General features: G+C 44.2%; 1 protein-coding gene across 1 annotated transcript in view; it reads left to right on the top strand.

Moving 5' to 3' along the window:
• ahr1b (aryl hydrocarbon receptor 1b) overlaps positions 1-15,212 on the top strand; it is a 162,220-nt gene that overhangs the window by 81,746 nt on the left and 65,262 nt on the right. The window contains exon 3 of the mRNA XM_060827514.1: positions 11,701-11,816. Coding sequence (XP_060683497.1) covers positions 11,701-11,816 — 116 coding nt within the window. The remainder of the gene's footprint in view (positions 1-11,700; positions 11,817-15,212) is intronic.

The raw sequence follows: 15,212 nt of genomic DNA, 5'->3' as shown, positions 1-15,212 counted from the left end.
AGCATAACCACCCTAATATTCGTCCAGGTAACTGGGATCTCCTTACAAGTTTGTTTCTCAATTTCCTTCTGACTATTAGTAGGTCTATATACAATCCCAATAAGGTGATCATCCCTTTCTTATTTCTCAGTTCCACCCAAATAACCTCCCTGAATGTATTTCCGGGAATCTCCTCCCTCAGTACGTTGTAATGCTATCCCTTATCGAAAACACCAATCCCCTCTTCTCTTGCCTCCCTTTCTGTCCTTCCTGTAGCATTTGTATCCTGGAACAGTAAGCAGCCAGTTCTGTCCATCCCTGACCCAAATTTCTGTAATTGCTAGGATATCCCAGTCCCATGTTCCTAACCATGTTCTGAGTTCATCTGCCTTCCCTGTTAAGCCCTTTGCATTGAAATAAATGTAGTTTAATTTATTAGTCCTACCTTGTCCCTGCTTGCTCTGACTGTTTGACTGGCTTCCGCTCTCTGTTCCTCCACACTGCCAAGAATCCTGTCTTTAATCCTATATTCAGCATTCAAGTTCAACCTTCCAAAATGCATCACTTCGCATTTATCCAGGTTGAATACCATCTGCCATTTCTCAGCCCAGCTCTGCATCCTGTCTATGTCACGCTGCAGCCTGCAATAGCTCTCGATACTATCAACGGCACCTCCAACCTTTGTGTCATCTGCAAATTTACGAACCCACCCCCCAACCTCCTCATCCAAGTCATTTATAAAAACTACAAAGAGCGGAGACCCAAGAACAGAGCTCTGCGGGACCCCACTCAAAATGGCACGGTGGCACAGTGGTCAGCACTGCTGCCTCACCGCGCCAGAGACCCGGGTTCAGTTCCCGCTTCAGGCGACTGACTGTGTGGAGTTTGCACATTCTCCCCATGTCTGTGTGGGTTTCCTCCGGGTGCTCTGGTTTCCTCCCACAGTCCAAAAATGTTCAGGTCAGGTGCGTTGGCCATGCTAAATTGCCCGTAGTGTTAGGGGTAAATGTAGGGGAATGGGTCTGGGTGGGTGCGCTTCGGCGAGTTGGTGTGGACTTGTTGGATCGAAGGGCCTGTTTCCACACAGTAAGTAATCTAATCTAAAAAACTGACCTCCAGGCAGAATGCTTTCCATCTACAACCACTCTCTGCCTTCTGTCAGCCAGCCAGTTCTGAATCCAGATTGCCAAATCTCCTGTATCCCATACTTCCTGACTTTATGAATGAGCCTACCATGGGGAACCTTATTGAATGCTTGCTGAAGTCCATATATACCACATTCACTGCTCAACCTTCATTGACTTGTTTTGTCACCTCCTCAAAGAACTCAGAGATTTGTGAGGCATGACCTGCCCCTCACAAAGCCATGCTGACTGCCTTTAATCATGGTATGCTTTGCCAAATAGTCATAAATCCTATCCCTCAGAATCCTTTCCAAAGTTTTGCTGACCACAGAAGTAAGACTGGTCTGTAATTGCCAGGGATTTCCCTGTTACCCTTCTTGAAAAGAGGAGCAACATTCGCCTCCTTCCAATCCTCGGTATGACTCCTGTGGAGAGTGAGGAGGCAAAGATCTTTGCCAGCAGCTTAACAACCTCCTTCCTCGCTTCCCAGAGCAGCCTAGGATAAATCTGGTCTGGTCCTATGGACTTATCAATCTTAATGTTTTCCAAAATTTCCAGCACATCAACTTCATCAATCATGATCTGGTCAAGCCTGTATTGTAACTCCTCAAAGTTCTCATTCACAACAAGGTCCCTTTCCGTAGTCAAAACTGAAGCAAAAAACTCATTTAGGGCTTCCCCTATCTGCTCAGATTCCACGCATAAGTTTCCTACGTTATCCCTGATCGGCCCTACCTTCTCCCTGATCATTCTCTTATTCCTTACGTTTGAGTAAAATGCCTTTGGGTTCTCCCGAATCCTTCTTGCCAAGCCTTTTTCGTGCCCCCTCCTGGCTCTTCTCAGTCCATTTCTAAGCTCCTTTCTTGCTAGCCTGTAATCCTCTAAAGCTGTTCTAGATCCTTGCTTCCTCCACCTTACGTAAGCTGCCTTCTTCCTTTCGACGAGAAGCTCCTCTGTTCTCATCATCCTTAATCTTACTCCTTCCTACCTGTCTCAGAGGGACAAACTTGTGCATCATTCGCAACAGCCAACTATGTGTTCTTCAATCTCTCTACTGCTATTAGGAGGTCTGTAGAAGACCCCTAATGAGGTGACTGCTCCCTTGCTGTTCCTAATGTCCACACATACTGACTCAGGAGACAAACCTTCCTCAACAACTTTCATTTCTGTAGCTGTGATGCCCTGTCTGATTAGCAATGCTACATCCCTTCCTCTTTTTCCAACCTCACTGTCCTTTTTAAGCATTCTAAACCCTGGAATATCAAGCAACCATTCCTGCCCCTGTGAAACCCACATCTCTGTTATGTCCACATCATCGTAGCCCCAAGTATTGATCCATGCTCTAAGTTCGTCACTCTTATTTCTGACACTCCTTGTGTTAAAGCAGACGCACTTTAACCGATCCCTTTGTTTCATCGCCTAAGAAACCTTCCCAATAGATTCACTACATCCTGTCACTGCCCCATCTGCAACGGCCCCCTCTCAATATGTGGCTCTGATTCCCACCCTCCTGCCAAACTAGTTTAAACCCTCCTGAATCACACGAGCAAATCTCCAACCCAGGACATTTGTGCCCCTCTAGCTCAGGTGCAACCCATCCTTCACGTACAGGTCCCACCTTTCCCAGAAGGCATCCCAATGGTCTAGGTATCTGAAGCCCTCCCTCCTTCCCCAGCCTCACAGCCACATGTTAAGCTGCATTCGCTGACTGTTTCTCATCTCACTATCTCGTGGCTCCGGTAGCAAACCTGATATCACTACTCTACCCATCCTGCTCTTCACCTTCCAACCTGACTCTCTGTAGTCACTGTTCAGATCCTCAGTCCCTTTCCTGGCTATATCATTGGTGCCAATATATACCATGATTTCTGGCTGCTCCCCCTCCCCCTTCAGAAACTTGTAAACCTGATCGGTGACATCCCGGACCCTGGCACCAGGGAGGCAACATACCTTCCGGGAGTCCTGATCCTGACCACAAAATTTCCTGTCAATCCATTTATTGAGTCTCCAACCACTAGAGCTTTTCTATTTTCCCCCCTTCCCTTCTGAGTCACAGTGCCAGGCTCAGTACCAGAGACCTGACAACTATGGCTTTCCCCTGGTAGGTCGTCCTCACCAGCAGTATCCAAAGTGGTATACTTATTGCTGAGGGGAATGGTTTCAAGGGATCCCTGCTCTGATCGCCAGCTCCCTTTCCTCCCCCTGACAGTAACCCAGCTGTCCTTATCCTGTGTCTGGGGAGTGACCACCTCCCTGTACATCCTCTCAATTTTCCCTCTCAGTCTTCCTGATGATCCGTAGTTCATCCAGCTCCAGCTCCAGTTCCCGAACTTGGTTTTCAAGGAGCTGGAGTTGGGTGCACTTCCTGCAGATGTAGTCGGCAGAGACATGTGAAGTGTCTCTCACCTGCCACATTCTGCAGGAGGAACATGCAACTGCACCAACCTCCGTATTTTGCTACTCTGAAAGCCCTCACAGAGCTAAACAAGGGAAGAGAAGAAAAAAAAGTGAGAAACCTGAAAACTTACCGAGTTTACAGACTTTTAGTAAGGTCAGAGGAGGTGGGTGGGAGGAAGGCCCTACGGTGTCGGGTCTCAGGCTTAGATCTCACCCACTTAAAAACTTCCCAGCAGCCCTCGTTTCTCTCTGCCCTCTCTCCTCGCCGCTCTGTTCAAAAAAATGTTTTATATTCAGCAGTCCTCTGCTTCTACCTCGCACCTCTTGGCAAATGGAGGCCCCGGTGTCTGAGATAAGTTTTTTAAACTGTTATACTCGCCTTCTCAGCAGTCCTTCGCTCCTTCCTTGCACCTTTTGGCAAATGGAGAGGTGCTGTTATTTTGACTTTTTCTTTCTCCAAAGTTCCAAAACAATGCAATTGCTGCTCCTGGAATTCGAGGAAATCACCTCCAACACCTAAAATACCTCAAAAAAGGAGCAGCCTGTTACAGCCAGAAATTTTTCCCGTCCTCCATCTTGGATTACCAGGCCTCTGGATTTCTAGTTCAGTAACATACTCACTCTGCCAATACACCCTCTAAGAGAAAAGCAACAAATTGGATAGCCTTCAATGATTTCATTTGGTTTAATTGTTGGTTCACACTAACTCTGATCAGTGGAAAGTTCTCTGAGAAGGAAGGGTGTAGCAAGGAGACACCACCTCTGACATTCTGTTGCTGTAGAGTTTACAGTTTTCTCAAAACGAAAGGATGTCAGCTCCTTGGGAAGGAAACCCCGGGGCAGAATCTTGTTGTGGTCTGTCTTGCCAGCAAAGCAGGAAGTGGACTGAGAGGGATAATGCCTAAACTGTCACATTGAAGAAAAGGGCCTTGCATGGTGTGCTGGAACTTGGCAACACATTACCAACTGGAGAGTAGGAGGGGACCAACTGGAAAGAGATGACAGAGAAACCAAGCAAATCTGAAGCTATTAAGACATGAAGGCATAGCACAGTGTGCAGGGAGGAAAGGGGGGAGGGTCACAGTTTAAATCATTAATGACAGTTAGATTCACTTTCACCCTTCCCTAGTAGTACTGGCATACAAGAGAAAATGCTTTTTTTGCAGACATGTATGTCGGGTTTGGCAACATCGCAGAGTGTACACAAAAAAATCAGGATAATATACAGCAGAACAGATTGCAGCCAGTGATGTGCAGGTGAAGTCGGATTGGTCAGATGTGGGATTAGGGAACAGGAAGGGGCTGGATAGTTAGGGTTAGGATCGATCATCAATTCTTTTGCATCTTCCCATCCGTTCAGAGCAGTTTCACTTTCTTTCATAGGTTTCAGGAGTTCTGTTTCCTCCTGTGATCCCTATGCCTTTCAGTGCTTTGTACAACAGAATACAGGTCATTTCACCATTAAATGTCTGTCTGTTCCAGCCCTCTGAGCTGAAGTACTTTTGTGATCTGCATTTTGAATGTCTTTTGTCAGTAAACATTTTGCTGTGTTACAGCCTCCATAACATTTCTAGAGGTCCTATTAGCTGTGTAAAGTTTTAGATGGTGCCTATAGAGAATGGGAAGGACAGATATGAATGGTTTGGCAGAAATTTTATTACTTAACAGGCAATCTTATTGGATGAACACAATCTGAATTCTGGGCAATTGGTAGACAGCCTGTTGGACTTTTCAGCATGGTACCCCTTGAATTCAAATTGGATTGGTCAAATAATCAACAAATGCTTCATTGCCATCAGGGTTCAATCAGTACAGGCTTGCTCAGTTGGGAAATAGCAATGAACAACTGACGGAAGGAAGATTGCTTTCTTGGAATTTGTTAATCGGATACAAACTGGATTACTGAGGTTGGGCAGCCTTTACAATAGAGGTCATTCAGCTGGTGGAATTTCTTCTGTAAATCCCTGAAACCCCTTTCAAGGCTCCTCCCAAAATCCCAACCTTCTCACCAAGCCTCATGCTCATCCACCCTTCCCGATCATCCCTTCTCTGCGCTGGAGTACATTATTGTCCACTTACAAAGTGTCGTGAGCAAGGGCTCAGAGATTTCAATGGTCAGATCACCTTTGGGACACAAGAGAGTGCACTTTCTCTCTTCCTCCTCTTTTGAAGGATTATTATTGCAAGTTTTCTTCCTGTCTTTAAGTGTGACATTCCATGGAGCTCTCTCTCTCTCTCTCTCTCTCTAGAGAGCCAATTAATTTATCTGCAAGTGTTTTTGCCTGTATTAGCCCTGTTTTAAATTTTTAATTACAAGTTAAAAATGGTGATAGTACTTCAAACTTCTGAACTGTGGTCATGTCAAGAGAAACATTACTGAAGAGAAACAACATAATCTTATTATTTCAGGTCAATGGTCAATTGTCTGAACCCGGCACTATTAAATCTGTTTCACCCTTGTCAGTTGCTACTCAACCTACAGATTGATTTCAGATTTACTTAGTTGCAGTTTTCCAGGGTCTACCATGTTCTATCTTTCGGGTGAAAATACTTGACAAGCTGTCCCTTAAATCCTAAATTCCCAAACTCCTTGGAAAATGACTGCAAAATCGGAGAATAATCTATATATAAGAAACAAAGTTAAAAATCACACACACCAGGTTATAGTGCAGCAGGTTTATTTGGAAGCACTAGCGTTCGGAGCGCTGCTCCTTCATCAGTGCTAGTGCTTCCAATTAAACCTGTTGGACTATAATCTGGTGTTGTGTGATTTTTAACTTTGTACACCACAGTCCAACACCGACATCTCCAAATCATATAAGAAACAAGTTGCTTATATTTTAAATTTATTGGATTTGGAAGTCAGTTTGTCTGCAAAATCTACAAATCTAGCCGTAAGGAGCAGAAATCAGCAGCTTCACTAAGTCCAACTCAGACACATCTCTCCAACTATCAGTTTTGCAGACAATTGTTATACTGCTGCTTGAGTAATGGATAAGCAGCAGATAATTGTGCTCAGTAATACGTGCCCAGCAGATCATGTTAGCATCATTGTCACTCTCTGGAATCACACCATTGTCCCAGTCACTATGTAGAGCTTGTTCGCCAGTTCAATCGACCTCCAATCGGGCACAATCCCTCTGAGATTTTCCTGCTCCTCAGATGCTGCCTGACCTACTGTGCTTTTCCAGCAGTACTCCGATCTAAATCCCCACATTCCCTCTGAGAACCATTCATAATGAATTAGTAAACTTTTGTTTGTAGAATGGATTGGTTATTTTGTCATACCAGAATACAAGAATGTAAGAAATAGGAGCAGGAGCAGAACCCCTTGCCAGTCCAGCCTGGTGCATCATTCACCATGATCTTGACGATCCTCGGGCTCCAACTCTCCTTTCTGCTTGAGATCAAAAAATCTGTCTGTGTCAGCGTTAGATATGGCACATCAACAATGGCACATCTGGGGTGAAGAATTCCAAGCATTCACACCCATTTAAATGAACAAGTTTCTCCTCACTTCAGTCTGAAATACTGGATCCTTTCTCAGGAGGCTGTGTCTGCATGAACTACATTCCCTAGTCAATGCAACAAAGCAACATGTCAGTATCTACCCTGTCAAGTTCCTTTGGAATTCTCTATGTTTCAATGAGATCACCTCCTATTCGTCTAAACTCCAGGAATTGTACAGCTGAGTTACTCAACTCGCTCATCATGTGACAAACCCTCTCCTCCCAGGGACCAATCGAGTGAACCTTCCTTATTTCCTTATTTCAAGTATCCTACAATGAAGGCCAACATGGTATGTGAATAGGAAGAGTTTAGAATGATATGGGCCAAGTGCTGGGAAATGGGACTGGATTAGTTTGGGATATCTGGTCGGCGTGAATGGGTTGGACCGAAGGGTCTGTTTCCGTGCTGGACATCTCTGTGACTCTCTGACTGTATGCCATTTGTCTTGATCACAGCCAGAGTGAGTGTATAGTTTGGGAAATTTGGAGACAGTGTGGGAATTCAGTGCAGAGGAGAAGAGGTGCATTTTCCTTGCTTTATATTGGGCTCATGGTTTGTAAGGTTTTTATATCAGGATAAACTGAAGCTCAGGATCAGGGGCCCAGCACGAAAGACCGTAGATTCATTGGTTGGTGATAGCAACTAATTTGACTTTTATAGGCTATTTACCAATTAAAGGTAAATAAGGAAAATATTTACTAGCTACAAACTAAAATTTCCAGTACGAAATTGTTCAAAATCAAATTAAGAACCAAGTAATTAAAATAGAGATGTGGCTAGGTGATGTGTTGTTCCTGCATGATGTGGGAGCTGGTGAACCCCACTGTGGTTCATAGTGATCCCATCTGTAGCAAGTGTTGATTGCTCGAGGAACTCCAGCTCAGAGTCAATGAGCTGGAGTCTGAGCTTAGAGTCAATGAGCTGGAGTCTGAGCTTAGACGCTGCCACACATCAGGGAGGGGGAGGGTTGTCTGGATGGTGTGTTTCAGGAGGCTGCCTCATCCCTTAGATTACTTACCTCAAATTCAGTCGGTGGTCAGGGACGGGAGGATATGACTACAAGCAAGGCAAGTAGAGGAAATCAGATGGCAGTGCTGAAGGAATCTCAGCCTTTGAGCCTGTCTAACACATATGAGATTCTTGCTGTCTGTGTGGAATAGAGTGGCGACTGTGGGGAGGGTGAATAAACTGACCATAGCATGGACTCAGCCGAGGTTATTAATGTACACATTCAAGAGTGGGAGAAGAGTGAAATATAATTATGATCAGGGATAGTATTGTAAGGGGAATAAACACAGTTGTCTGTGGCCGAGATTGAGAGTTTGAAAGTTTGTATTATCTGCATGGTGCCCAGGTTCAGGATATTTCATCTGGGCTGCAGAGGAACCTGGAATCGGAGGGGGAAGATCTAGTTGACGTGGCCCATGTGGATACCAATGATGTAGGTAGAAAGAGGAAGGAGATTGTGCTGAAGGAATAGGAGCAGCTAGGGGCTAAATTAAAAAGCTGAACTAAAAAGATGGTAATCTCTGGATTAAAACTGAGCCCCAGCAAACTGACACAGGGTTAACCAGATTAAAGAGGGAAACATTTAGCTCTAAGGTTGATGGGAAAGAAACAGATTTGAATTCATGGGACTTTGGCACCAGTACTGGGGAAGGAGGGAGCTTTTCTGTTGGGAAAGTCTCTACCTGAATCATGCTGGGACCATAACTAGGGCTGTGGATAGGACTTTAGACTAAATAGTGGGCCTGACTTTAGGAAAATTATGTAAAATATTGAATTTGGCGAGGGCTCAGCAGAGGTTATTAATGTTTCCAGAATAAGTAACAGGACAAAGAGTATGGAAAGGGTCAGGAATCTAATTTTGGGCGCAGCAAATGAGGTGACAACTATGAGAAGGGGTGGTGCAGTTAATGCAGGACTGAAGGTGTTGTACTTAAATGCATACAGTATACAAAACAATGAGCAGATTGAAATTGGTAGGTACGATGTTATGGGTATCATGGAGACATGGCTGCAAGGAGATCTGGGCTGGGAACTAAATAACCAAAGACACGTGTCCTATAGAAAGGACAGGCAGGTGGCCAGAGGGGGCAAGGTGACATTGTTAGGAAGAAACAATATTAAGTCGATAGCAAGAAGTGACGTGGAGTCAGAAAACGTAGAACCTATGTGTGTAAAGTTGAGTGACTGCAAAGGGAAAACTGGCTCTGATAGGAATTGTGTACAGGCCTCCTAATAGTAGTCAGGGTATAGGGGAGAAAATAAATCAGGAGGTAGAAAAGGCAGGTAAGAAAGGCATAATTATGGGGAACTTCAATGTACTGGGGAACCTGGGAAATCATGTTGGTAGTGGATCTCAAGAAATGGAATTTGTGATGTATCTACAAAGTGGCTTATTGGCGTAGTTTATGGTGGATCCTACTAGGGAACAGGGAATTCTGGATTTGGTGATGTGTAACAAGGCAGACTTGATTAGGGAGCTTAAGGTGAAGGAATCTCTGGGGGCAGTGGCCATTATATGATAGAATTCGTCCTGCAGCTTGAGAGGGAGAAATTGAAATCCGATGTATTGGTATTACAACTGAGTAGAAGTGACCACAAAGACTTGAGGGAGGAGCCGGCCAGAATTGATTGGAGGGGGAGCCGAGCAGGGAAGATGCTAGAACAGCAGGGGCAGGGGTTTCTCGGGGGGTAATTCAGGAGGCACAGTAGAAATTCATTCTAAGGAGGAAGAAGCAAACGAAGGGAGGATAAGACAACCATGGCTGACAAGGGAAGTCAGGGACAGCATAAAAGCAGAAGAAAAAGCATATAATATGGTGAAGATTATTTAGAAGCCAGAGGATTTGGAAGCCTTTAAAAAAACAGCAAAGGATAACTAACAAAGCAGAATACTGAGAGGCTTGGATAGATTGGACATTGAGAAGATGTTTCCTCTATAGAAGAAACTAGGATGCAAGGGTACAGCTTCAGATTGAAGGGACAATCCTTCAAAACTGAGATGAGGAGAATTTCCTCAACCAGAGGGTGGTGAATCTCTGGAGGTCAAATCGTTCAGTTTATTTAAGACAGAGATAGATAGGTCCTTGATTGGTAAGGGATCACTGGTTACAGGGAGAGGGCAGGAAAATGGGGTTGAGGAATATATCAACCATGATCGAATGGCAGAACAGACTCAATAGGCCGAATGGCCTAATCCTGCTCCTTTATCATTTGGTTTTATGGGCTTCTGAATTAGGAGATAGTGAGGACTGCAGATGCTGGAGAAGTCAGAGTCGATGAAGTGTGGTGCTGGAAAAGACAACATCTGAGGAGTAAGAGAGTCGAAGTTTTGGGCTTGACTCTTCATCAGGACCCTGGCTGTCTTGCCCCTCAGATGCTGCCTGACCTGCTGTGCTTTTTCCAGTGCCATGCTTTATTGACTCTGGCCTTCTGAATTGCTTGGCATATCTGCACACCTCGTGCACCCAAGTCTCTCTGAACATCAACATCAACACTTATAAGTTAAATGTTCAAGCATGGTATAGATATTCTATTTTTCTATTCTGATGATAAAAGTCAATAGCTTCAAATTCCTGCCGCATTATGCTCTATCTTCCATTTATTCTGCCTGCTCACTTAACCTATCTGTCTGTATTTGCATCTCTGTGCTCTACTCACATCTTACCTTTGACTTAGCTTTGTAGCTTAGCAGACTTAGATACATTACTCTCTATCTCTTCATCTAAATCATCAGTGTAGATTGTAAATTGTTGAAGTCCCAGCATTGATCCTTCCAGAATTTCATGTGTCATTGTGTGCCAATTTGAACATGTCTTATTCATGCCTATGCTTTGTTTCCTGTCAGTTCACTAATCCTCTAACCAGGTTAATCCAATACCCCTATTCCATGAGTCTTTACCTTCCCTGTTAATCTTTTGTGTGGCACCTGAGTTTTTACCTTTTCGAAATCCAAGTATATGACAACTACTGATTCCCCTTCATCAACCCCACTGTTTACATCCTCAAAAAACCTCCGTGTCTTCAGCAAACATCATTTCCCTTCCATGAAGTAACGTGACTATCACTTTTCATGGTTTTTTTTAAGTGTATTGTTAAATCTTTCTTACTGATAGATTCTAGCACTTTCTCAATGATTGTGACAGGCTAACTGGCCTGTAGTTCCCTGTTCTCTCTCTCTCGCTGCTTTTGTTAAGGCGTAGGGATTCATTTTCCTACTTTCCATTGACTAAGACAGTTCCAGAATCTAGGGAATTTTGGAAAATCATAACCAGTGCATCCACTATCTACAGGAAACCTCATACTGTGAATAAGGTAAAGTGAGTGATCGGTCGTATAATGGCAGAGGGTGCTGTTGCCAATTATCAATCTTCCCACTTAATTTTGATTATGTTTAACTCAGGCAGAGAAGTGCATCGCCTACCGCCAATTTTGTATAGTGTATCTCCTGCGTACTCCATATCCCACGATACAGCATACCCATGTGGCCCCCTTTGAGCTGATGTTGTCATGAACATGTTTATGGATTTTGGTATAATCCCTGGGAGAAGGCGTAGGCATTGCTGTCACTCATAGCCAACTGCATGGTGTGTGAGCGCCAATGGACTGAAAGGTTTTGACGTGCGCAGCAGTGTTTCTGTAAATATTATGGTTGTGTTAAACCCATTACTGTGCTTCATTTCAGTTGCCTTGAAGAACCACAGCTGTAACAAGATCGCCGATGGAAGCGGTAACCATGGCAACAGGAAAGTGTTGGGATTGGCGGACGGTGTCCTGCCAGAGGGAGAGCTTTTATTACAGGTCAGTGCTTTAGGCTAGATAGCTGGTATGGCCCAGTTAATGCTGAGATATGCACCACTCCATCATTTAGTTCCCCATGTATTAAGGAGAATAAACCTTAATAAAAGAACTCTGATTGTAAAGGTCACCATAGCGTGAAACTAAAAGAATTTTTCAGCAAGTTTTTTATGCTCTGGTTATTTGCAGAATGCAAAACAAAAAAGCTGAGTTTCCAATGGAAGATAAGTAGATATAATGGAAGAAGTTGGCAGCAGTACAAGTGGAGTCTGGCATTGGGTTAACTTAAGACATGATTAACTCTGGCAGTTGTAAATTTAGCCAGTTAAGAGGACCTGCCAACAGGATCATCAGAGAGCCTGAGTGACCCTCAGCGTTTGAGACAAAGCTCCACCACACTTACACCGCCACTCAACCGTTGAACTGTCTTTTCTTGACAGAAGCAGCTGAAGATCAGGATCAAAATCCTGAGGCTCCCCCCCCCCCCCAATGGAGTTGTGGGTCTAGCTACACCAAGCGGACCGCAGCAGTTCAAGAAAACAGCTCGCCATCACCTTCACAAGGGCAGCTAGTTTCTGTCTGTCTAGAGCTTGTATATTCTCCCCGTGTCTGTGTGGGTTTCCCTCGGGTGCTCTGGTTTCCTCCCACAGTCCCAAGATGTGCAGGCTAGATGGATTGTCCGTGCTTTATTGCCCCATTGTGTCCAGGGCTGGGCAGGCTAGGTGGATCACCCCTGGGGAACGCAGGGTTACAGGGATAGGGCCGGGTCCAGGTGGGATACTCTGTGGAGGGCCAGTATGGACTCCTTTGGCCAAATGGCCTGATTACACACTGTAGGGATTCCATGAAGTAAGGCAGTCATTTAAAGTTGCAATGGAGACCAGATATCAAGAGAACAGGCAGCTACACCAGCCTTTAAGCACTGGCAATGTGATTGAGTCTCCGGGCTGCCTACCTTTCATCCTCCATTCCTTGTAAAGCTTCATTCAAGCCAAGATATGAAGCAATCACAAGTTGAGGTATTGGGGGTGGGGAGGAGGGTGGATTCAATGTTTTGGAGGGACAGAGCAATGAACTTGACCTCATTTTGTCAGCAAACCAAAAGCAACAGGAAAAGGTGATCAAACACAGCATGGCACATAACTATTAAAGAAATCAGTTTCTGAGTTTCTTTGCTGTGGGTGGTTGCATACACTAAACTCTTAGCTCAATTATTTCTGTCAAAATGAGACAGGAGCTGACAACACCTTTAACATTACAATTCCTGCTTCTTCCTAATGAAGGTGAAGTCCTCAATGCCAATCTCAGGGAGGATATTGAAGAATAAATCTACTGAAAAACGGGAAAAATAGCAGCCAATAGGGGTGCCCTGGAGAAGGAAGAAAGACATCGATGCCACACATGAAAAACTCATTGACGCATGCAAGCTAAAAAATGACTGAAAGGATTTCTAATTGAAAAACAGCTAAAAACTAAAAGGATTTTAACGAACAAAAGACACCACAGCGATTCTCCTTCTTTCAGTTGAGAGAGTGAAGTAGAATCCACTGCACTGCGGCCCAAGACCATTGTCTTGCAAACACCGCACTGTCAATCTCAAATTTTAAAAGCCTTGCCCAGTAAATTGCAGCAGGTATACCTGAAACTGTCATCTTCTGGGATGCTTGCCCCCTCAAGGGGCTGGAGGAAGGACATTAGCTACTTGTAAATGATTAATTAATCATCCTTACGTTTGTTTGTCACTGTGGTCATAGATCATTTGGAGGTATTCTAATGTATTGTGCAGGCAGATGTATTTAATTGTGAATTGCACATGTGCTCAAGTGTCCGTACATGCCCATGGATGGAATGTGAAGCCCTCACTCAACGTGAATTTGGAGATGGGGGAAGATTTGATCAAAGATTCTCTCAAATGCTACCTTTTGATACTTGGTTGAAATACTTTGGCTTTTGGAGCATACATGTTCATTCTCTGCATTAAGTTTAAAGGCACAACACACAGGGAATCATTCATTTCTTAGACACCGCTGTACTTATGTTGGCACACGTTAGCATAGGTTAGCAGCAAAGCTGTTTTTCAGAATAAGTGATACACTTCTACATACAAAAAGGTGTCACCTTGAACACACCCCAAATAGCAAATGAATACAGCTGCATGTTTTTAACCAGGCAGTTATAGTTAGTGGAGGGTGAGGGAGTGTATGTGTCCTTACCCTGCCCACTGTCTCTCTCTGTAGTCTCTTATAGCTTTGAGTGGTTGCTCAAATGCCCAAATAACGTCTGTGGCCTGTTGTATAATTTTATTTTTCCTTGGGATGTGTGCATTGCTGGGGCAGCTTTCAGAATGAAGGTCCTGCATGTCACTCCTTCCTGCCTGACTGGGATATCCAGACCCTGAAGAGTGCTTTGAAAATTAGTTTGAATTTTCTTAGACGAGAGCATGAAAACCTCTTTCAATTCTGGCATCAACTCCACCAGTGAATTTTCCTTTTCATACTACCTACCTATTACTGAAAGCTGAACCGTCAATCAATTCTGAGTTGCAGGAAATCCAAAGCTGATGGTGTGAAGTTGGGGAATTCTCCCACTCTCCTCAAACTGACCACATTAGACGCCTGTGGGACCAACACATCTGCAGAACTGTGATTCTTCAATTGCGTAAATACTGTTAGATTTAATCAAGTCCAGGACATCTGTGTGGCTGGGGATTATTTTAAGGTATTCCAGGCAGTGTGGAACTGAAAGACTGTCTGCCCCTCCTCCTGCAGCTAATGAATCACCAGGCAACAAGTGGAGGAGTTGGGAAGTCACTGTGATAACTCAATGCAGCATCTGCTCTGATCATCTTTATCGATGAATATGAAACCCTATTTAACACTCTACTCCACGTCAGTAGACTTGCATTTTCGGTGAACTTTAGTCTTCGTATTATCTGTTGCTTGCTTTATAGCACAGAAACAGTTCATTCTTTCTCCACAGGAATCTTCTCCTGCTCCTATTTCATGTCACCCTTTCAACATAACCTTCTGTTCTCCTCATGCGTTTGTGTTTATTTGGCATCTCTGGAGTGAAAATGTGCAAATCACCGAAAATAATTCCCTGTGGACATGGGTTCCAAAATTTCTCACTACTCTGGGTAAAGAGTTAAAGAACCAGGAGTAAGCCAATCAGACTTTGAGTACACTCCAGTATTTAATGAGGTCATGGTTCATCTTCTGCCTCAATACCTCTTTCCCCTACATTATCCTTTGATTTCCTCATGTAGCCATTTGTTAATATGAGGCTTATGTATATTCAATAAGTGAGCTTCCACAGCCCCCTGCTGCAGGGAATTCCAGAGATTGCCACCCGCCGATTGAGGAAATTCCTCCTCCGCTCAGTCTGAAATGACTGACCTCT

Source organism: Hemiscyllium ocellatum, chromosome 7, assembly GCF_020745735.1.
Source record: "Hemiscyllium ocellatum isolate sHemOce1 chromosome 7, sHemOce1.pat.X.cur, whole genome shotgun sequence".
NCBI lineage: Eukaryota > Metazoa > Chordata > Chondrichthyes > Orectolobiformes > Hemiscylliidae > Hemiscyllium > Hemiscyllium ocellatum.
Note: the sequence above shows the minus strand (reverse complement) of the source record. Positions and strands in the feature narration are given on the sequence as shown.